Below are 22,739 nucleotides of genomic sequence, written 5' to 3' on the forward strand. Positions count from 1 at the left end.
GGGGTGAGCCGATTTCAAACCTAGGGGTATTCCAGCCGGGGAACGAATTTGGATGAGACCAATTTGAATTTAGGTGGAGTCATGATTTTAGGTCATTTTTAAACGTTAATAGGGACTTAATAACTTTCACGGCTGTTGGTAGAGCATTCCACTGTGTTGTAGTAGTAGGATGCATTCTTAACCTTGAGTGACTTGAACTGGGGGCGGGGGGGGTGGGGGGGGCAAGGTCAGAGGAACTCCCTCATATGTACATATGAGCATCCCCTACTCTGGAGAAGTAGTTCGCTAAGTGCTTCGGAACTTCTCCTTTGAGTATCCGATGATGACAGATGGGTTGTTTACTGTTCAGATTATTAATCACTTGAGGCCTTTTTCATACTTCTACAAGTAATGCTTGTGTTGTGAGCTTGTGGATCTGCTATTTTTGAGTAATAATGAGGAAACCAGGCCAAGGTGCGACAGCTGACCAAATAAGATGTTGAAATTAGTTGCCAATGCCAAGTCTCTCGATTAATTGTGCAGCCCAGCCCTAGGGTTGAACTGTGACTTTTGGCCCCTAATAGATTTATCTGGACCTGTCCAGGGTGCGAGAGGAGGCACAGCTCGGTAAAAGACATCTGCCTGGAAGTTTAGCGACAGAGAACGATTGACAGAGGGTTCAAGCCAAGATTTCTTTATTGTTACGTCTTGTGTATAGGTACATAAAAGTAAAAATGTGTTGTGGCTCAGACATTGTAGCAGCTGTAATAGTAATAATGTATGTATTAACCACTCCAACAATGTTGCACAAAAATATAAAAAATAGTGAGTTTGTAGATCAGCTGTTTTCACTATTTTTCGAATAACTGTTGCACCCTTAATGGAGAGATATGATGGCACGTGCCAAGGCCGTGCTTGCCGATGTGAGTGAACAGGGATGGGATGGAGCAGCGGTTTGGGGCGTGCAACAGTGTGTCTGTTTGTGGTTAGGTCATCTTGTCCCCCCACATTTGGCAGAGACATGAGAAAGAGCCGTAATGCAGGCCTGGCTTGCGGTGTAAACACTGGGGGAGAGATGTGTGCGTCATGTGTGTTTTGTAAATGTGTGGGTGTGTGAGCTGTGTGTGTGTAACTTTTATTTTGGAGATGCTGCAGCTGTTGCACTCGACCTCGACTGTTCTTCCTATCCAGGACATTTTGATACAGTCTCTTGCTCTCTCTTCATCTTTCTGCATAGTTTGGTTGATTAATAATGGCATTAATATGTAATAGACTAATAGCATAGTAGTGTCTCCTTTTTTTGACCCTTTCATCCTTTCTAGTTCATCCATCTTGTTACCACTTAAACCAGAACCAGCACCAGAATATGGACGCTTTATTCACCACACTGTCCACCACTTTTCCACCTGATTATCTTTATTAATACCATTGTAATTCCAACAGGCATTTCATCCACAGAACAAAAGGGGTGTGATTGCCGGTTTTCACTTTCACTTCACCAGGCACTTAAGGCTTTCATGGCCAGAGGTGCTTCTGTTTTGTGCTGTCATGCACATAGCGGCATGAGTTGTGATTGGTCTACTGTTGAGTGGACATACTGTACATACAGTACAAAACACTTTTCAGGTTAGGACCCCAAATTGATATGTATTAGGCCATGGACCCTCATTTGAAAATACTTTGTGCCAGGGACCACTAAGAAAATATTCTATTACTGTAGGTGGGGTGATAACAGTGGAGGGAGTGAAACCTATGATCTGAATTATACATTCTCTCATTAGGCTAACCTTTTGCTGGTGAAACGATAGTTTAATAGTTTAATGACATAAACTGTCCCTCATTTTGGAGGGGACCCCCTGGAACCACCTCAAGGAGCTCTGGGGGTCCCCGGACCCCACTTTAAAGATGGCTTGGCCTATGGCCACGCCATAAAAGTCATGTGCATTATGCTTGTTGCAGTAGAGTAGAGGGCACAGCGCCCAAAAACAGACCAGCTGCTAAAGGATAGGCTTTCATGCATTATATTACCTCAGAGCTGACCATAGGCTTTTGAGGACTTGCATAATACATACCTAAAATGAGTGCCTACAAATAGTGATGAAAATTGGCATCAGCTGCCCCATTAACGCGAATGTTGTATCTATTTCTATATCAGTGTTCATTTGCCGCTGTCGCCTCCTGCACTATGCAGGGCCACTCAGTAAGCAGAACAGAGCTGGCAGGAGGATGAATTCAATATCAGGTTATGTAACATGCAGCACCGCCCAGCTTCCTGCAGTTTAAAGAGAGTCTTTGGGCTTATTGCGTTTCCATGTAAATCTCAGCCATAGCAGGGACACCATAGAGAAATAAATAGGGTATTCCTATATGGATTCAGTTGTTTACGATGGAGAACATATAGATTTTAGGCTTGGCTTCTATAAACTCTTTTTATAGAAGGTCATCAGGCTTTGGCTTGATGGTGTTATGAGCAACATAACAATTTTGTCCATTGTCACTCCCTGCACATCTGATCTACAGTAAATCTATAATCTTGTACATTGTCTAGCTTCACTATTTTTGCATGACACCGTCGTGCAATGAATTATAAAATAATGCTGAAGTGGTTAATCGCTTGGTTGATTTAAATTATAATTGTTTTAAAAAAAAAGTTTAAACCGTGCTTCTTGATTATTCGATCAATCGAAAAATGTATTGATGGAATATTCACTAAGAAGATAATCGATAGTTGCAGCCCTACCTTAATTATTTGTCTTGTAAAGAGAATTTACTAAGCATGAATGCTATTTTTCTACACTTGCCTTGCATTCAGATAAACATCATATGAACGAGTGACACTCACTCAGCTACAGAGTGACAGGTGCGACGGAGGAGAAACCAAGGGCTGACCAACGTAGCAGAAAAGATTCCCGCCCGCCCACCGTCTTGCTCACTTGCAAAAAGAAAATGTAATGGGAATCACAACGTTTCAGTCCGGAAACCTTCATCCGGTTATCTGATCAAGATAACCCGATGAAGGTCTCCGGAACGAAACATTGTGATTCCCATTAAATTTGTATTTTCAAGTGAACAAGATGGTGTGCAGGATTCTTTTCTTCTAAGCCATCTAGTGCAGCCACAGATGTATCAGCCTCTAAGTAGCTCTTTTAGATCAGTTGGCTGTTAAGTGCCTTGCTCAAGAGTAGCTGGGCATTGGGCAAGTATTATCGTCCACTCTCCGTGCCCTGGTTTTCCTCTCAGTCAGTGGTTCTCAAACCTTTTCATGTCAAGGACCCCCAAAATGATATGTATTTGGCTGCAGACCCCCCCCATCTCAAAAATATGTTGTGCCAGGGACTGGTTATACACTTCATAGCATCCTACGATAATAGTGGCAAGAAAAACTTAAAGTCCTACATTGACCATTTTAAAAGCAGTGAACTTGAGTAAGAAGTGCACTGGTTAAAACATTAGCTATGCTAGACAATAAATAAACATAGAATATTTCATAATTTTACCTATAGATTGTAGAAAACATGAGTAACAGATTGTGGAGTCAATTGGATGTGGTTGCTGGCGGCTTTCACTTTTCAAGGTAATAGCCTACACTAGCTTAATTTGTATATAGTTTGCACAGAGCCATTTAATCGGATAGATATACACCTCTGGTCAATCACGGAAGGAAGGAAGTCTTTCATGTAAATCTGGATAATCCTACAGTCTGTGCACTTGTAGATTTAAACAGCAGTGTTGAGACACAGTTGCCACTCTGTATGGGTCTTTCTTTATAGACATGCATGAATGTAAGTGGTGACTGTTTAGTACAAACTTGTCACCTCTTAATTTCCAACCAAACTTTGCTTTTATATTCAGTGAATCAGGACTTGAAATCCCTGATGATTCTTGGCAGCTGGCAGTTAAAATAATACATTCATCATCTGTCTGCATCAGACATGGACTACTTCAGTTCAAAGTGTTTCATAGGTTGCATGTCTCTAAGAGCAGACTTGCTGAGATCTACCCAGATGTCGATCCGACTTGCTCCAAGTGCAATCAGGCTCCAGCCACTCTCTGCCATATGTTCTGGTCATGCCCATCATCATCACAATTTTGGCTTTCTGTTTTTGAGACCTTTTCTTTTATCTGTGATAAAGAGATCAGCCCTAACCCCTTGGTTTTGGTCTTTGGAGTGGTCCCTGGTGAAATGGCTCATGCATAATATACAGTATCTATGGCTAGGCTCCCCAACCCAATCCACAAATTGTGTGTGTTTCAGTCTCCTAATCTGAACCATCTTTTTAAGTGGCATTTGACCTGAATGAGCAGCTTAGCATTGCAACGGCAAAGCCCATCCCCTTGTCCTCCTCCTTTCGCAGAGTATTGAATCAACAACAGAAGTGGATGGGAGAAAAAGTAAGAAAGGAAAAAAGAATCAAAGAAAGAAATCAGATAGGCTTCCTCCTGCCACAGTAACCTTAAACTTCAGTAGGCCTGTTGTCACATGACCAGCGGGGTTATGAAAGCATTCACCGCTGGAAAGCCCAAACAGACTTTATCCTCCTCTCTTGTCTTCTCTCTCTGTCTCTCTCCCATGTCCACCATCTGTTAGTCCAGACCATACCATTAGCCCCACCACATCCCAACAGTTTATCCTCTAGTACCTGCAAAGAACCCTGGGAAGTGCAGGACTGCAGGTTTTTTTCCCCCTGCTTTCTTTTTTTCTTTCTTTTCCTCTTCAAATTTTACTTCCATTCTCTGGTGATTTATCTATCAGCACTTAAACTCAACTTTATTGGTCTCTACCCTTGGCCTAACAACAAGTGGTTTGCTACTACTGTGACCAACAAGCTCTCTTTTTGCTCTAGCTGCTTCTTTGCTGGTGATTTGTAGGCGGAGCTGAATGCTTCATCAGGAGAGCATGAACCTGTGGTGGGTGTGGCAGAGCCAGGCAGACTATAGATTTGGGTTACTCTTTAATAATTTATTATCTCAACATTTCCCACACCACACTCCACAGTTCTGTACTACACTGTTCAATGGAAACCATAGTATGTGTTCTGACCTTGTATTGTGTGTGTGTGTGTGTGTGTGTGTGTGTGTGTGTGTGTGTGTGTGTGTGTGTGTGTGTGTGTGTGTGTGTGTGTGTGTGTGTGTGTGTGTGTGTGTGTGTGTGTGTGTGTGTGTGTGTGTGTGTGTGTGCGCGCGTTTCCTCCGCCTTTGTTACAACAGTGGGTTTGTAACACAACTTACTGTGTCCTGTGGAATACTTTTGTCATGCCAGCTGATCCAACGTTATGGGGGGGAGTCAACAAACCAGCACCCGGCCATGACCCTGACAGTCAAATAAACTCACTCTTACTCTCATAGTAGATTTTGTTTGAACTTGGCTACTTTTGTGTGTGTGTGTGTGTGTGTGTGTGTGTGTGTGTGTGTGTGTGTGTGTGTGTGTGTGTGTGTGTGTGTGTGTGTGTGTGTGTCCATTTTGTAACTGCGAAAATTAGCAAATAGAGCATGTGTATGTGCCTCTGTTGGCACCAGCCTGCATGGAACAAAAATAGTGCTATATCAGGACAGTTTGGACAGTGTTATAGCTTACTGTTCCTGTAAGGAAGACAAACAGACAGACACACACACACACACACACACACACACACACACACACACACACACACACACACACACACACACACACACAATGCTGCTGTTTCCTGGCTCGTTTTCTGTCTGTCTGTCTGACTGTCTGACTGTCACTCCCTGCACCCTCCCTCTCAGCACTCATCTGAATTGGTTGACTGTCCTGATTGATTGATTGCCCAGCTGCCATCTGCAAACAAACTCCAAAGAGAGAAACAAATTGCATTATTTTTTGTGTGAATAGTTTGACAGACGCCAGCACACTTTTCTACACTTGTTGTTATGTGAGAGATGTAATGTTATCATCTATCATCTATGTATGTCTGTCTGTCTGTCTGTCTGTCTGACTGTCTGTTGCATATCTCGAGAGCCATTCATCCGATCAACGTCAAGTGTGAAGTCAACCGGTTGAGCGCTTCACAATAACCTTGCAGGTGGCCATACCGTGGTTCTCGAGCAGCACTTTCAAATGCCAGGCTGTTGGCCCGTTCTGAACGGCCACGCCTCGAAAGGGGCCATAGTTTGTCAAAAGTTATTGAAATAAGTGCTCAGGTGCAATTTTCTTTAAGTACAATCACGAAAAGAACACTGTTCCCCCTCTTCTCTTCAAGAGAAAACGATAGAATGATATTAACCTTTCCCTCCCTCCGTCTGTCCTCTGTGCAGGTGAGAAGAGGAGTGCCAGTGAGGAAGCACAGTGCGGTAGATCCAGCATGAGCGAGGACGGCCGTCAGGAGGTGGTGACCACCCCTCCCCCGCCCGGCGGAGGTACCAAGGAGCGCTACTTTGACCGCGTCGACGTCAGCGACCCGGAGTACATCAGGACCAGGAACATGTCGCCCGACCTCCGGCAGGATTTCAACGTCCTGGAGCAGAAGAAACGTGTCACACAGATCCTACAGAGCCCTGTAAGTAAATACAATGATGGGAGGATACCTTGTCTAGCATGTGTCTATATATTAGAGCCCGACCAATACCGGATTTTTGGGTTTGATGCCAATCCTTATTTTGTAGAATCCTAGACCACCAATTACTGATGTTTTGACCGATATTTTGTCAAAAAGTGCAAAATGTTCTGATCAATTTGAAACATTTTATTGATTTGTTTAAAGTACATTTTTCTTAATTCTTAAAACCCCTTTCGGGGTTCCTGTTGCTATGTACAGTATATAGCAACATACATTTTTTGTAATTTTTGAATAAATATAGTTTTTGGGTTAAAATAGCCAATCTATATGCTTGTTGTGAAGCGTTGTGAGTGTGTAGATCTGCTATTTCTTTTTTTTTTAACATCTTTGAGAAAAAGAAGGAAAAAAGGTCTGGCTCCAACAACAACATATTTTGCGTGCATGTGGGTCCACAGAGAATGTTTGAGAGGCATGGCTTGCTGTCAGTGGCCTGCTAGAACCCTAATATAACCGCAGCCTTCCTACCACACCCTGGGTCAGATTGAGTGTCCTCTGCTCTGCTGAAGCAAACAGCTCTATGGGGGAACAGGAGATATTTTCCTGGTTAGAGAAATAAGTTCCTGCGTTGAGCCCAGATTGTGTTTCTTATATCGTTGCTGTCGAGCAGAAACCTCCTACCTCCATATTCTAACTTTTTGTGTTTTTTCGTAAATTAACGGCCTTCTTGATATACTACAGCGTCACACAAAAGCATCAAAAGTAGCAGATGCACAAGCTCGATTTGAGCTTATAGATCTGCGACTTTTGCTACTTTTGAATTTGAATCCTGAAAAGTAACAGTTTTTGACATTCGGTTTCCACCCGACGGAGACGATGTGTTTGAAATAGAACTGTTGGTCGCAGTTTATGTTGATCAAAGGCAACCGATTGTATGACGGCTATTCTGCAAATAGCAGAAATGTTACAATGTGAACATGTGAATATGTTGTGTTTAACCCATTCAATCCGGGAACGTATCTACAAATGTTTTCTAAATCCTAACAGTTTTTTAAAAATATATATTTTTGCTATATCAGTGGTTCTCAAACCTTTTCATGTCAAGGACCACCCAAATTGATGTACAGTATTTGACCGCCGAGCCCCATCTCAAAATATTTTGGTCCAGGGACCTCCCCAGAAGCGAAGATTTGAGTCACAAAAATATATATATATTCAAAGATTTGCACAAATGTTCACGATTCTTCAAAAAATAGCAGATCTACAAGCTCTATGAGCTGTAGATCTGCAAGCTCTATGAGCTGATCTACAAGCTCTATGAGCTTGTAGATCAGCTATTTTTGAATAGCCAAAGTATAATATAATGGTTATAGCTAAAATCTAAAATGACACATATGCGTTCCTGGATTGACTGGGTTAATGCAGTGATGCTCCGTAGTACATCTATGAAATGTAATTCTCAACCAGCAGAGTTTTACAGTACAGTGGTTAAATCCATGCTCTATAGAGCGGTCCAGGGATGACATATTGTTCTAAGCAGAAGGAGGAAGATAGCATCTTCCCGGTTCCCAAAAACAAAAGTCTGGATGGGATTTTTACATTGGTCTTTGGATTATTGCCGAAACTAAGCTCTCTTACAGAAAAAAAAGTTCAGTTTGAAAATCTTAACAAATTAACAATGCTTTTATGATTTCTGAAACGCAAAAACATGCCCAGAAACTCTCTTGTGTTAACCACGGATCTTATTTTAATCATTCAACCAAAAAAATAAATCCATGGAGATGAGAGAACCGGAAAGTGCAAAAATGCGAAGTAACTCGAAGTCGGGTTTTAGGTCTACAAACATGGGCACTCTGTTGAGCTACACATCGCATAGAACTCTGCCTATGTTAGTGCCTGCCATGCTTCATCAATCCAGCCGTACAGAGATTTACAGAGATGTCGAGGCAAATCTGAACCCAATGCTCTTATACTATACTGCCCTTTGGACATGCAGTTACATCACCTTTTGTCTTGTTTTATGTCTGCCACCCCCCTCAAACTCCTTTATGCTATCAGGAGTATTTGCTCAGTGGTATTGACTCAAGGTGGGTCTGTAGCTGAAGTGCACATTGCCAAATTTACGATGGGACCTCAAGTTTAAAAATGTGCATGTCTCTTTGCTCCTTTTATGTAAGTTTGAAGATTTCCTGAGGAACTGTGGACAGTAAGGGCAGAGCTCAAATTGAAAGGGGGTATTGTAATGTTAGAGGTTGGGTTTCAGCATCATAATTGGGGTAAGGTTGAAGGTTTGGCCTGTATTATTGAGGAGGAGGCTTTTAGAGAATGAATGTAGTTGAGAGACTATCCTCACAAGTACAGTAACACAGGATTGCATGTGTACATGATTGATATTGCATGGCCGTGGTGGTTTGGCTTGTTCTTTTTAAAGCCCTAAATACGATCCACATTCTGCACATGCCCACTGTGGTTTGCTTGGCGGGCTTTTCTTTTCTTTGCCAGCTGTCTGGAGAGGCAAGAGGCTGGGTGCATGGTGCGTGTGTGTGCGTGCATGCCTGTGCACTGGTGTCTGTATACAAGTGTCATATGTGTGTCTTAAAGGTATTGGTCAATGTTGCCAATTAGAGATTAGGATTGTGTGTGTGTGTGTGTGTGTGTGTGAGAGAGTACATGTGCTTGTGTAATGTGATCTCCTTCTGGGTTGATGTGGTTTTGAGTGGGAGCCAGCCCTCGTTGAGATGCCCTGAATCAAAGCAGTAACAGGTGGAACCCCCCCCCCCCGGGTTAAATGCTTTCAGACCCTCCCTTGAGGACGGGCCTGCACCACTGTTCCCTCTCATATGGAACCACAACAACAACAATAAAACAAATGATGTGTCATCACTGGGATGTGCACACGTGCAGTCGTGCAATCTTCTCTCTTGTTCCAGCCATCCCTCTTTAGCCTGATTTATGCTTCGTTGTGCGTCGAAAATGGCCGATCTACAAGTTCACAACTCGACACAGACACAACGCGCTGTGAGCTTGTAGATCGGCTATTTTCGTCATAACACCGTTGTATGACGGAGAACATTAAGGATCTCTCTCTGTCTCTCTCTCTCCTGTCTTTGGTTTGTTTTGTATCCAGTGTTCTGGGGCTAGCAGCAGCAGCAACAGCAGTCCCAGATTACAGGTTTCTAAGCCTATATTTAAAGACTAGAATAGAATATAGACAGGGTAGGACTGGACCAACAACACATGTGATTCATGTGTTGTGGCCCTGCGTCCGTCAGTGGCAGGGGGAGTGTTTTGAACCTGTGCTTTCCTTTGGAAAGGTGACAGGCTTCAATGCAAAAGGAGAAATCCACCATAAAGCCTATAAACCTTCTCTTATGAAATGATTGGTGGCACTAAAGTTACAATCACTATGGAATAATATGATATAAGTCATATTAGTTTGTTGATGGCTATCATGTCACAGTTAATTACAATTCAATGGAGAATTGGAGATTTGTTGTGGCTTTTCATAAAATGTGTAAATTTAAAAATGTCAGTGTTCGATTGTTTTTCAGTATACTGCCTGCTTTGAGAAGAGTTACTCCTTGTGAGAACATGGAGTATAGATACTGACTGCAAATTCAACCCTCTAGAAGATTATATCTAGGCCTCCTCATGGCCCCTGGGACTATTCGTGACCTCTCAACCATTCACATTATTGGGTTTAGAAACATGAGATTAAATCAGATGGAATTTGACTTGTAGTTCCACTTCCACATGCTGATTCTATTCTAAGCCCCATCTCATCTTTTTATACTTTGCTTCAGTTCTCTCCTGTCCTCTCCATGGCCAGAGCTTTTTAACCACATGAACCCCTAACGTCCCTATTCTGGGCACAACTTGAAAATGATCTGCTATTTTTGGTGAAGAGATTTGGTGTACAAGGAAAAAAGGAGTGGACCAAGTATAGAACCCTGGGAGACATTGGTCGACGAAGTATATAGGGTTTAAAATAAACACTTTGGACCGCAAAAAAAATTACTTCAGTAGCGATATGCTTATGGGCTCCGCTCTATGCTATTGGGGCTGCTGGGGAAACTGGACGACAGGGGCAATTCTGCAAATAGACCTTTTGAATAGATTTGCAAGAAAAGAAAAAAAGGCTATATGTCATTTTAGTCCGGTCTTGTCCTTTAAGCTGGGAGTGATTTTGGTGATACCAAATGGTCAATTGACTCTTTATCACAAGTATAGTTATAGCCTGAGAGCACAAGAAGCGCATGATTTATGACATGACCGTGGGTGTTGCTGAGAACCCCCTCGCGTGAGTCAAATGTCACGGCTGCACTGTTATGCTTTCTTCCCCTTTTTTCCCTTCTCAGGTCCGGAAGGTCTCATTCTGTAGAACATTAGCGGTTGAGCATCCTCCAGGGACCGCTCTTTAAAACCCTCATCTTTCATGTCAGCGCCATGACTTGGCGGTCTCTCTATGTTTTGGTTTGGCATTTTACTACATCTCCTGGGCACTGAGCACAGCAGAGCCTCCAGCAGTGTAGCTGCAGCACTTTCAGGATTAGTAGGATACTGTCTCTGTCGGCTGGAAACCTCATACTTCCAAAACTGCTACATTTCAGGATCCAAATTCAAAAGTAGAAAAAGAAGCAGATCCACAAACTCAAAACGGACTTCGAGTTTGTGGATCTGCAATTCTTTATACTTTTGTGCGACGCTGTAGTACAGTGGTTTTCAACCCTTTTCATATCTAGGTCCATTATTTAGTCGCCATTTGAGCCACCGACCACCATTTGATGAGATTTAGCCTCTCGGACCCAAAACGTAGAATATTTTCTAATATTTTGTTATCGTTGAATACGATTTTTTTCCACAATTCCATGCTGTATTGATGTTGGTAGTTGGTACCATAGGAGAGATAACAGGCAAACATTGATCTAAATAACAATTCTTCTACATTCTAATTGTGTAGACTTATTGTAAATTAGGTGATGCAGATATTTAACTCTTGAGTGTAAAATGTTACTCTCTCAAGAGTTAAAGATCTATAAGGGTCCATTTGGTTACCAACTCTCCATCATTTAGCTGGGGACCACCTGGAACCCCTGGTGGTCCCCGGACCACTGCTGTAGTATGATCAAGCAGGGCGTTGTGTATATATGGAGATAAGAGGTTTCTGCCCGACAACAGCGATATAATGTATTGAGTTAAGGCCTCTAGCCCAAACCCAGAGGAATACACCTCATGTGAAGATTTGCTTCTCTCTGCCTAGGGCTGTCACGATCCTGACATTTCTGTTGATGATTAATTGTCATACAAATTGTGATTAATGATTTAATTGTTTTTTGGCATTGAACATTGGAACATAAATAAAAAATTACGTCTCTAGAATTGATTAATGATTTAATTGTTTTTGGCACCCTTTATGAACATTTATGAATATTTGTCAATTTTCTTTGACATATGGCCAAAATAGGGATGCCAGGTTGAAAGTGGTTTAAAAGAGCGTGGACAACTACATGGAAATATTATGACAGGCCTATCTCAGCCTTACCAGCTCAGTTGCATTGTTGTTGGGGTGTCGGCAATGAGACTGAGAGGTCGGGGTGCTGAGTCATACCAAAGACTATAAAATGGGACCACAAAATGCACTCATTATCCAGGGTTGGATTGGGGGTAAGTCCCTGCAACAATGCAACATGCTAGTGTCATGTCCAGGGGATGTGTACTTGTACATCAAGCTGCCTCGCACTTTCTTTCCACCTTTTTAATTAACCCATTCAATCTGGGAACGCATCTACAAATGTCTTGTAAATCCTAACAGTTTTCTGAAGAACATATGTTGCTATATCAGTGATGCTCCAACTTTTTCATGTCAAGGACCGCAATATCTGCTATTTTTGAATAGCCCAAAGAAAGCTAAAATGACACAGATGCGTAACCCCAGTCTTAATGGATTAAGCTACCAGATTAAGCTATCTGCCCTGCAGATGCCATATTTAAAAGCATAATGATTAATGTAAACATAAGACAATGCTTTTCTGTTGAGGTAAATGTGAGCAGGCTTAAAGAAAAATAGTAGAGAGCTATGAGGATGTCACAGCTGGAGTTGGGGACCAGTTAGACTCATGCATACAAGTGGTGACTTGTCAGATCGACCTTGTTCCAATGAAGTCATACAAAGCCGGCTTTTCCGTTCCCACGCTTCCTTGTGCACTACAGTGGTGTCATCTGTCTCCAACAATAGCAAACAGCAAACAGGAAAAAGAGCTGTCAGTTGTAGTGTGATGTTCATTTATACAGTATATTGGGATAATGCACTGTATTTCTGGAGCTTGCCTTTCTGACAAATGTTAATGCACCTAGTGCTAATGCAACTAAACAAACTAGTCTTGTGATGAAACTAACCAGCGATGTTGTGATCAGGTCTGGATATACAGAGAAAGAAATACGTCTACCCAAAGTAATGATTACGGCATACAGTTTTTAACCTCATTCCTGTGTCTATCTATACTGACACTATCTGAAGATGCAATGGACACCATACTTATAGTGGGTGTTGCTGGCTCCATCACAATTATCTATGGTTCACCTCTTTTGTTAAACTGTGTCAGAGTGACCTGGCCTGCTTTCTTGAAAGCACAGCGGGTTAAAAACTGATATCTTAAACTTTTGTTTCATTCTAAGCCAATAGGGAATCTCAGAGCCGCAGTCGTTTTACGAGGCTCTGCCTGGGTTTCCCCTCAGACTTAAGCTTTGACTTCTGATGTTACATTGTGTGTCATTTCAAAGAAGTCATGAAAACCGTTTCCTTATCTTCTTGTCTAAGTGGATCGTGGTTTCCCGCCACAGGAGACTAGATCTGTTTAATCTTTGGAAGTGGGAATTATCTGGTAGGCAATTTGCTAGACAGCTATTTGTGTCAGATGTAGTGGGAGAGGATATTGTAATGCAATTTGAATGGCTTTTGAGGAGTTATTTGCTTCACTGTCTGCTCGTTGTGAGGTTTGGACTCCAGGTTAGAATGCAGGTGCCAGCAGGGGCAAACAGGCACACCGCCATGGCTAAGAGGTGAATTTGAGGTGTGATGTTGTAAATGTTTTTGTCACAGATCACTGGAATATTAACCATCAAATTCACTTAATGAGCTAGGATTAGTCATAATCTGCTTGGAAACACACACACACACACACACACACACACACACACACACACACACACACACACACACACACACACACACACACACACACACACACACACACTCACAACTAATATAATTGCCTGCTGCAGTACGTGCCTGATTAACCGTGCAGCTGTCCACACGTGCCTGCCTTTTTCCAGCACCTCCGTCATTCAGAGCATTAGTGTATTATTTGTGGACTGTCCTCAAACAGACCACAGAATGCGAAGACATTTCTAGTCAAGTCAGAGTCAGACACACAGGATCTCGGTAGGTCCGGTGAATAGACTGCAGACAGCGTTGTGTGCAATCCAGTGAACGCTGCTTCTGGCACCATTGGCTCTGCAGCCGCTGTGACAACAGACAACAGTCTCCCATGCAGAAGCGACCGGAACAAAAAAAAAAAAAAAAACACAGCCAAAAAAACCTGTCACACATCCGCACCACTGCAGAGCCTAAGGTCCGGGACGAGGCTGGTCGCTACGGCAACCTCTCCGTTAGCGACAGAGGAATGTTTGGCTCGGGTTCAGAACCCGCAGCGCCCTGGGACTGTATGTGTTCTGACAGGAGAAAGAGGGGGGTCTCTCCATTTTTAACAAAACACCCCTGTACGGGCATACAAACAGTGTCCTAGCCCCCCCCCCCCCCCCCTCCGCACAACAACACTAATGGACTGTTCCAGACTCTCTCTCTGTGTGTGTGTGTGTGTGTGTGTGTGTGTGTGTGTGTGTGTGTGTGTGTGTGTGTGTGTGTGTGTGTGTGTGTGTGTGTGTGTGTGTGTGTGTGTGTGTGTGTGTGTGTGTGTGTGTGTGTGTGTGTGTGTGTGTGTGTGTGTGTGTGTGTGTGTGTGTGTGTGCAAACACAGCAGCAAGATTCGTGAGTTGCTGTGATAGGAGAAGGATATCGAACGGAACACAACCACCCTAAAGACTAATCATTGTGTATATTCCTGCACTATACCTGCACCCAGTGATCTTGGTACATAGAAATTGATCTATTGAAGATTCTGACTTTCAAATGTACATTTTTTGTTTTGATTGTATTGCTGTATTGTTGTATTGTGCTTTTTGCTTTGGCAATGTAAACGTATGTTTTCTCATGCCAATAAAGCCCTTTGAATTGAATTGGAATTGAATTGAATTGAATTGAATTGAATTGTGTGTGTGTGTGTGTGTGGGGTGGGGGGGGGGGGGGGGGGGCGTGCAATCAGAGGAGGAAGTGAGTGTCAGGGATGGGTTTCTTTTATGTAAGTGAGACAGCTCTATCAGCAGTACAGGAGGAGTCTGGGTAATGGCTAATTTAGCGGCCATGGCTGAGTGGCTAGAGAGGCCGTCTGGGATTCAGAAGGTCGACGGTTCGACCCTTGGCTCGCCCGGTCGAAGTGTCGAAGTGTCCCTGAACAAGACCCTTGACCCCTAACTGCTCCCCGGGTGCTTTTAAAAAAATAGTTGGCCCCCCTGCTCCTAATAGCTATGATTGGTAAATCATCAGAGATGTTGAGACTTTCAACTGGAAAATGTAAAGCGACGCATTGCCTTTTTGTCACGCGATGTATTGCATTTCAGGAAGAATAAATTATGTTTACGACTTACAAGTCCCAAAGATGAATCAAGCAGAGGAATATTCGATGTGCTGCTTTGGAAAGTGATATTCGTGAAAATGCTGCCAAGTCCTATATTTTCACTCTACCACCGCTGAAGTTTCCATTTCAGCTCTTATCATTGTGTTATTTTATGGACCCCAAATCACTTGTAAACTCAAGTTGTTGGCGGCTGTAGCTGAGTGGTTACAGATGCCATCTGTGAATCGGAAGGTTGCCGGTTCGACCCTCAGTTTCGCCCAGTCTAAAAGTGTCATGGTGTGCCTTAGGACAGTGCTTCTCAAACTTTTCCATGTCAAGGACCTCCAAAATGATATGTATTTGGCCACGGACCCCCATCTAAAAATATTTTGTGCCAGGGACCTCCTGAAGCAAAGATTTGAGTAAAACATATATATATATTCAAAGATTTGGACAAATTTGCAAAAAATGCAGATCTACAAGCTACATAGCACGGCACAAAGTGAACCCCTCTTTGAGAACCACTTGAGAACCACTGCCTTAGGAAGACACTTAACCCCTAACAGCTCCCCTCATACACTCCTCTGAGCCATCTAAGCAGCCATCTGCTGAGTCGATGCAGAAAAGTAATTTCCCCTCCCCCGGAGACCAGGTAAAAAACCTCTCCTTGAGTTTGACCAATATGACAAATCCGTTATAATAATTTCCGTCTAATCAGTGACAGTTGGGAATAACACAGAACCCAGACAGTTCATGCAGGGTTCTCGCCTGTCTGAATTAACCTTGCTTGCTCATTCCTGACTCCAAACTGCTATCCATTATTCCCATTATTCTTTCTTTTTTTTAATCTCTGAATCAAAAGTAGCCAAAGGGGCTTTAGTTTCATTCTGAATCACACACTGTTCTCTCCATCCACATGAGTTCTTCTGCTAAACTGTACTTCTAAATCCAGTGGCCCTTCCCCAAGTTTACATTTGCATTAAATCTCTGCAGTTAATTTGTGAAATGACCAATGGTATGGTATACCATATGATGGTATATGATTACAGTTCATCTCTTGAATACCAATTAGTTTCATGGTATCATGTGTTCCTCCATACGTCATGTGACAGTAATGGCTCTGTTAGATATACACATCACACTGTGAGCCCTGTGGCGTAATATTAAACACAGACAGCCTAGCCCTAGCTCTCTTTGTGTGTGTGTGTGTGTGTGTGTGTGTGTGTGTGTGTGTGTGTGTGTGTGTGTGTGTGTGTGTGTGTGTGTGTGTGTGTGTGTGCGTGTGTGCGTGCAGGTAGTCATAGGTGAGTGCAAGGCTAAAAGGTTAACAGTCTTATTGTGATTATTAGCAGGTAAGTAGGTTTCTAAATCCCAAGGGACAGGCCTACTATCACATCTACCCATTGCGGTAGATGTGAAGTGAACAGCAATATGTGTGCCGACATATTATGTCTGCATGTGCTCAGTTGTTGTGGCGACCACTGTCCTTAGCGAGGGTACTTTAGGACATGAGGATTAAGCCAAGAACTCTCCTCGTCTGTCTCAGCCAAGTTGCCATTTAGGTAGCCAATCCTGATCCAACCTGTTAGCCATCCAGCCAATCCAGAGCCAGCTTGTCTGGGCGCTGTCAGAGACACTGATTAAACCAAGAGAACTGGCAACACCCTTCTAATCTCTGATTAACATCTCTCTCTCTCTCTCTCTCTCTCTCTCTCTCTCTCTCTCTCTCTCTCTCTCTCTCTCTCTCTCTCTCTCTCTCTCTCTCTCTCTCTCTCTCTCTCTGAAAATGGACCTAATTATAAGTTCCATCCACACAGTACTCATGTTTTTTCTGTTCTATTTTTGTTTTCTGGTACATTGGAAATTGTATGAATGTATTTATTATTATTTACCCCCACAACACAAGGCACTGTCAATAATCAGTCAGTCAATTAATCAATCTCTCTGTCTTTCTTGCAGGCCTTTAAAGATGAGTTGGAGGGGCTGATCCAGGAGCAGATGAATAAGGGGAACAACCCCACTGGCCTCCTGGCTCTCAGACAGATCGCAGACTTCTTCATGGCCAGTTCGGTGGCTGGCTTCAGCACCTCCCCCCTCAGTGAGTAGTCCAAAGTGGTACGGGCCATCGCCCCGGCGACAGGAACCCTACCCTCTGGTGCCACGTACCGACGACCTCGCCCCAGGGCGAGCGGCTTTGCACTGTGCCCAAAAACAAAAATATCAGTATTTCAAGAGACATTTAGCCCAGTGGTTCTCAAACTATTGATCTATTTGGCCGCGAAACCCCATCTGAAAATATTGTGTGCTAGGGTGGCAGGGACTCACATAAGAGTGCTATTTTTGAAAAAAGTAATGAAAATGTTTTTTGAATAATTGCGCAGATTTACAAGCTCACAGGGCGTCACAAAGTGAATTTTTCAAAAATATATATTTTTATGTCCAACATATAAAATGTGGATAAAGTGGTTAAAGTTCTTGTGATGCTAAATCAACAAATTTAGCTGGGGACCCCCTGGAACCCACCCAAGGACCCCTGGGGGTCCCAGGACCCCACTTTGAGAACCACTGATTTAGCCCACCGGTCACGTGAGCTGCGTGCACGTGAATATACAACTAGGCTTACGCAATACACACACACACACACACACAGAGAGAGAGACAGACACCTACACACCCACACAGATGTCCCAGACTCCGGAAGAGTCATGCATATTTCCTAGGTTTTTGATCCTCAGGTCCAGTCCATGTTTCCACATGTGAAGTCTGCTTCCAATCTGGGCCTCGGAATGCAGGACTAATATTGAATTACCACGTTGAGAGCTATATGACCATTTCATTTAGATTCTCTGCAATGTGTTCAATGAAGCAGCATTCCATATAAATAATGTATTACAGTATGGGATGTTTATTTGATTATTGAATTTAGGAAAGTATAAAGTGGGCCTGATGATATCGGAGCCACAAATATTGAATAGCATGAGATTCATCTAATGTGTAAATTGCATTAGATGGCATAGGATAGAATGGAATGCCATTTTGACAGTCAAAGGCACTGGCTAGTACAGTATGTGATTGGATAACATTTTAATTTAATGTTATATCAATGGTACTGGAATGTGTCAATGTGTCTAGAATGCTAATTGCTACACTCATGGATCATATGTAATGTGTAATGTATGTAATTAATCAAAATGTAATTAGAATGCTATTATTAGCTCAGCAGCCTACTAATTTACTGGACAAAACAGCAGTTGTTTATGATTCAAAATAAGTAATTCATGCAGGTATAGCTTTGGGAGGAAAAAGCTTCATGAACATACATACAGTACATCCCTGTCCAGTGTAGTTTACCGGGCTGATAAAACCAAACAAACAAACAGTATTGTGTACTATGTTTGGGGGTAACAGTGGATGATAAAAAATATGGGCTGAAAAGATGGCTGAAAAGCCCCATTCATGCTCTGTTACATGACTGTGGCGTGCTGAAAATAACAGCTCTTCAAAGCTCACGAAGCATCATGAATGCAACGTATTGTGAGCTTGTAGGTCTACTGTTTTTATAAATTAGGCAGATGGTCACTGGTTGGAGTCATCATTTGGTTAGGAAAGTAAGGGGCTAACACTTAACCTTCCTTAACAACACCAGCAAACTGCAATTCATTAAAGCTGCAATCCATAATATATGATATGTCCATATTTGTAGCGCCTGAACTCTAGATGTCAAGCAACCTCTATTTGCTTGATTTGCATTCAAACTGAGGAAACCCCATCTAGAACAATACAATATTTTAACAAATGTATTGGTAGTCACCTTAAGACTTTTTGTGTTGATCCAAGTTTCATTCTCTTTCCCCCCTCTTTCAGGTCTTGGAATGGTCACTCCCATCAATGACATGTATGGGGTGGAAACTACCACTATGGTGAAGGGGGAGAAGCAGACCCGCTGTAAACTGGCCAGCCTCTATAGACTGGTGGACTTGTTCAGCTGGGCCCATTTTGCCAATTCCTACATCACAGTAAGCCCCCACTGCCACTCCATTGTGGAGAAATGTACTCAGTTAAATAAATAATGCTTTTATTAGATGCCTTGATTTATCAGTACTGTGCCAGTGGCCGATGTTTATCTGTTCATATTCTAAATGATTGAAATTGTGCTCATTAAAAGATAGTATGATGAAGGGCTGAAAGACCTTAGAAAAGTCATTTCTTATAATGACGATGTATTTGTTGCCTGGCACTAAATTAATGTATATTATAAAGTTTTTATAACAAAAACTAAGCAAACAGCTATCAGCCAAATTGTTATTTTAAACATTGGTACCAGTATTGGCCCAGAATATCATTACTGATGCATCTGTCATCTGACTTTATGTGACAAAATTGGCCATAATGTAATGAGAGTGGTATTTTTTCTGTATTTGTTCCTAATGTTCGTTCCAGATGTACTGGCAGTGACAATATTCTGATAGGGCTTCTTTTCCAAGTTAAAGCATCTGTTTAGAATCTGTGAGGATTATTTTAGCTAATTTTAGCTTTCTTCCAGGGTCGTGTCAGTAAAGAGCAAGACCACATTCTCATCCTCCCCAGGGGACTGTCATTCGCTGAGGCATCTGCAGCAAATCTGGTAAGAACCAACTGGAGCGAGCAGGCTGTAACAGTCTCTTAATTGTTTGGAATTAATAAGTGGTTGGACACGGAGCGCTGTACTCACAATCCAAGTTTCAAAAGAGTCATCATCACATGCTTTCTTCATGCATTTTCAACTTTGTCGCCAAAAAGACTGCTAAAATGATATTACTCAGTATGACTTTAATTATACTTACTTACACTTACTACATTAACAGCTTGTTTCAAAACAACATACAATTGCCTGTTAATATGGACATTTATGTTAGATCCATGTAGCCAAATAACAGAAACTCATGGGCAATTTATACATAATATGCCCCTTTGACTCAACAAAGAGAAATGTTATGCAAGTGCCTTTCAACCAGTACTGTTGTCTTGTGTAACCCCTTGCTTAATGTCAGACAAAGCATGTTCAGGGTGTGTGTGTGTGTGTGCCAACATTTCACCACAGTATTAAAGTGGTTCTAGTAATATTAGTAATATGTTTGTACAACCACATTTCAGTGGTTTGGCACTTAAATGCACGCGCGCGCGCGTGTGCGCGTGTGTGTGTGTGTGTGTATGTGTGTGTGCGCGCGCGCGCGTGCGTGTGTGCGCAAACTCTGTTTGTGTGTGCTTGAGCTCGAGAACATGTGGCTAGAGTAAGATTGTTCTCCATGGACTCCAAACCAAGATGATTGTAAACGATAAAAAGTTATACTCTCTGCTTGCCAGTCTATCTTCAAGGCCTGATCAGCTGGCATACGATACAATGGTTGAGTGTATTTGTGAGGAACTTATCAAAAGAACGTGTCACAACACATTAAGTAATCACATTAAGTAATCCACGTTGTTGAAAATGAGCTCATATTGAAAGAGCAGTGCATGCATGAGTGGGAATGAAAGTGCCTGAGGTTGTTTGTGAATTTGAATTGAATTGGGATGCACCTTCCATCAACTAACTGTGTGTGTGTGTCTGTGTCTGTCTGTCTGCCTGTCTGTCTGTGTGTGTGTGTGTGTGTGTGTGTGTGTGTGTGTGTGTGTGTGTGTGTGTGTGTGTGTGTGTGTGTGTGTGTGTCCGTGTGTGTCCGTGTGTGTCCGTGTGTCCGTGTGTTATTGCGTGCGTACGTGTCTCAGTGGCCATGGTCCTTGTTTATCAAAGACTTGCATGGCATGTTATTATCTCCTGTACTATTGACAGAGCGCTTGCTACACCATGCATTGTTTCTGCCTCTCCGTCTCCTCTTGCATGCCAGCAAATATTTATATTTAATTTCAGGCTGTTTGTCTCCGTCTAGTTTCAGAGCAGAGGGATGCTTCCATAGGCTGGCAGGAGGTGGGGAGCATGCCAAGACAGTAGTTGTGTGACAATGAAGAATAGTGACTCAGAGTCTGTTGCTCTCCCCTGTTTTCTTGTTCTTTTTCCTTTTTCGTGTTTTATCTTTACCCTGCATGCATGCATGTGTTAAAGGGTATTGTAATCGCTGCCCATAACACTCATACATTACATTTTTAAACGCTAAAGAACACATAGCATAAGAACATCATTTTGAGGTTAGATCCAGCTATTATTCATCAACGTTGGTTGGAATGATCTGTAGGCTGCCCCCAAAAGAGATGATGAATTATTGGGTAGAAAATGTCAAGATCACAAGCAACATAAAGAGAAGTTACACGTTTCAACCTGGTGATATTTGGGCATGTCATTATAAGCAATCATTTTCAGAAATGATCATTACAAGCGACGCAATTGCAAAGCGTGTGAACTTGTAGATCAGCTATTTTCACTATTTGTCGTACAACGAAATATGTAGGGTTTAAGCGGTTAATTGGTCAAAACTCAGGACCTGATGTTGGTGCAGAGAGGTTTTGTATGTCCAGGTCAATCTCAAATGATCATACTCACGCACTCACAGACTTTGATGTGCGTTCCCGGTTAAGTCCGCAAGGGTTCAGGGCTGTCCAACTATTAAATCGGGAAGTGCATATGGGCTCTCTTACAGACCTTTTGAGCCCTTAATTATGTCTGAAACACTTTTTGGTTCATAACGTTGTGTTGATATAACCGGAGATGACAGGGGCATCCATAAAAATATTGATCTATCTATAAATTCACAAAACCAGTGTCTGTCTGTGTCTCCCAGGCATAACTCGCCCAGCATCCGACCGTTTGATCTCAAACTTGCCGTGTGTGTCTCTGATGACCCAGGGATGTACAGTGTCGAGTGGGATTATGGTCGGACAGACGGTTGTTGAGAAGCGGAACAAACACAAATGCCTCTGTGTGTCCGTGGGGCTGTGGAGAACTCACCGAATATCTGTGTGTTTAAGTGGGTGTATGCATCCCTGTTTGACCAACCTGACCCATCTGCTTAACGGATTGGCAGAGCTTTCCGTCACGTTTGTGCCTCTGCACCAATGTGTTAGCTTGAGCAATGGAAGTCGGCTGGTCTCAATTAGGCCCATTGATTGTAATATCTAACGTTATTTGTACCGTGGCAACGGGTTCCGCACTGGGTACTCTAACAATGGTTACAGTGAGTACTCTGACAACAGGTGCAATGGGTATTGCATAACCAGGTGCAGAATGCATTCCCAACTTGCATCGTTCGCCACTTACATGGTCCCAGAGTAGGCCTAGTATAAATAAATAAACTAAACATGGAAGGAGCTGGCACATTACTATGTAATGACAACGACAGTGCTCATAATGTATTACATTTGGAGCCCTGGCACCCTCTACGATGAACACACAGGTGATGTTAATTAAAGTGTGTGACGGTTCAGTGCTCAGGCCGTAGGGTGGACATTGGCGTTGGTCCCATCTGTCTATCTTTACTCTGTTTATCATTCTGTCCTTCCTCTGCTTTGTGGTAGCTTTCTTCTACTCTTATCTGAAACA

General features: G+C 42.6%; 1 protein-coding gene across 7 annotated transcripts in view; it reads left to right on the forward strand.

Moving 5' to 3' along the window:
- add3a (adducin 3 (gamma) a) overlaps positions 1-22,739 on the forward strand; it is a 130,019-nt gene that overhangs the window by 76,182 nt on the left and 31,098 nt on the right. For all 7 annotated transcript variants that reach the window (XM_084078384.1, XM_084078383.1, XM_084078385.1 and 4 more), the window contains 4 exons: positions 6,259-6,500; positions 17,189-17,327; positions 19,094-19,245; positions 19,773-19,853. In XM_084078384.1, the coding sequence (XP_083934510.1) occupies positions 6,306-6,500; positions 17,189-17,327; positions 19,094-19,245; positions 19,773-19,853 (567 nt within the window). In that variant the 5' untranslated portion in view covers positions 6,259-6,305. The remainder of the gene's footprint in view (positions 1-6,258; positions 6,501-17,188; positions 17,328-19,093; positions 19,246-19,772; positions 19,854-22,739) is intronic.

This window comes from Gymnoscopelus microlampas, assembly GCF_963454915.1.
Source record: "Gymnoscopelus microlampas genome assembly, chromosome: 2".
NCBI classification, from domain to species: Eukaryota; Metazoa; Chordata; class Actinopteri; order Myctophiformes; family Myctophidae; genus Gymnoscopelus; species Gymnoscopelus microlampas.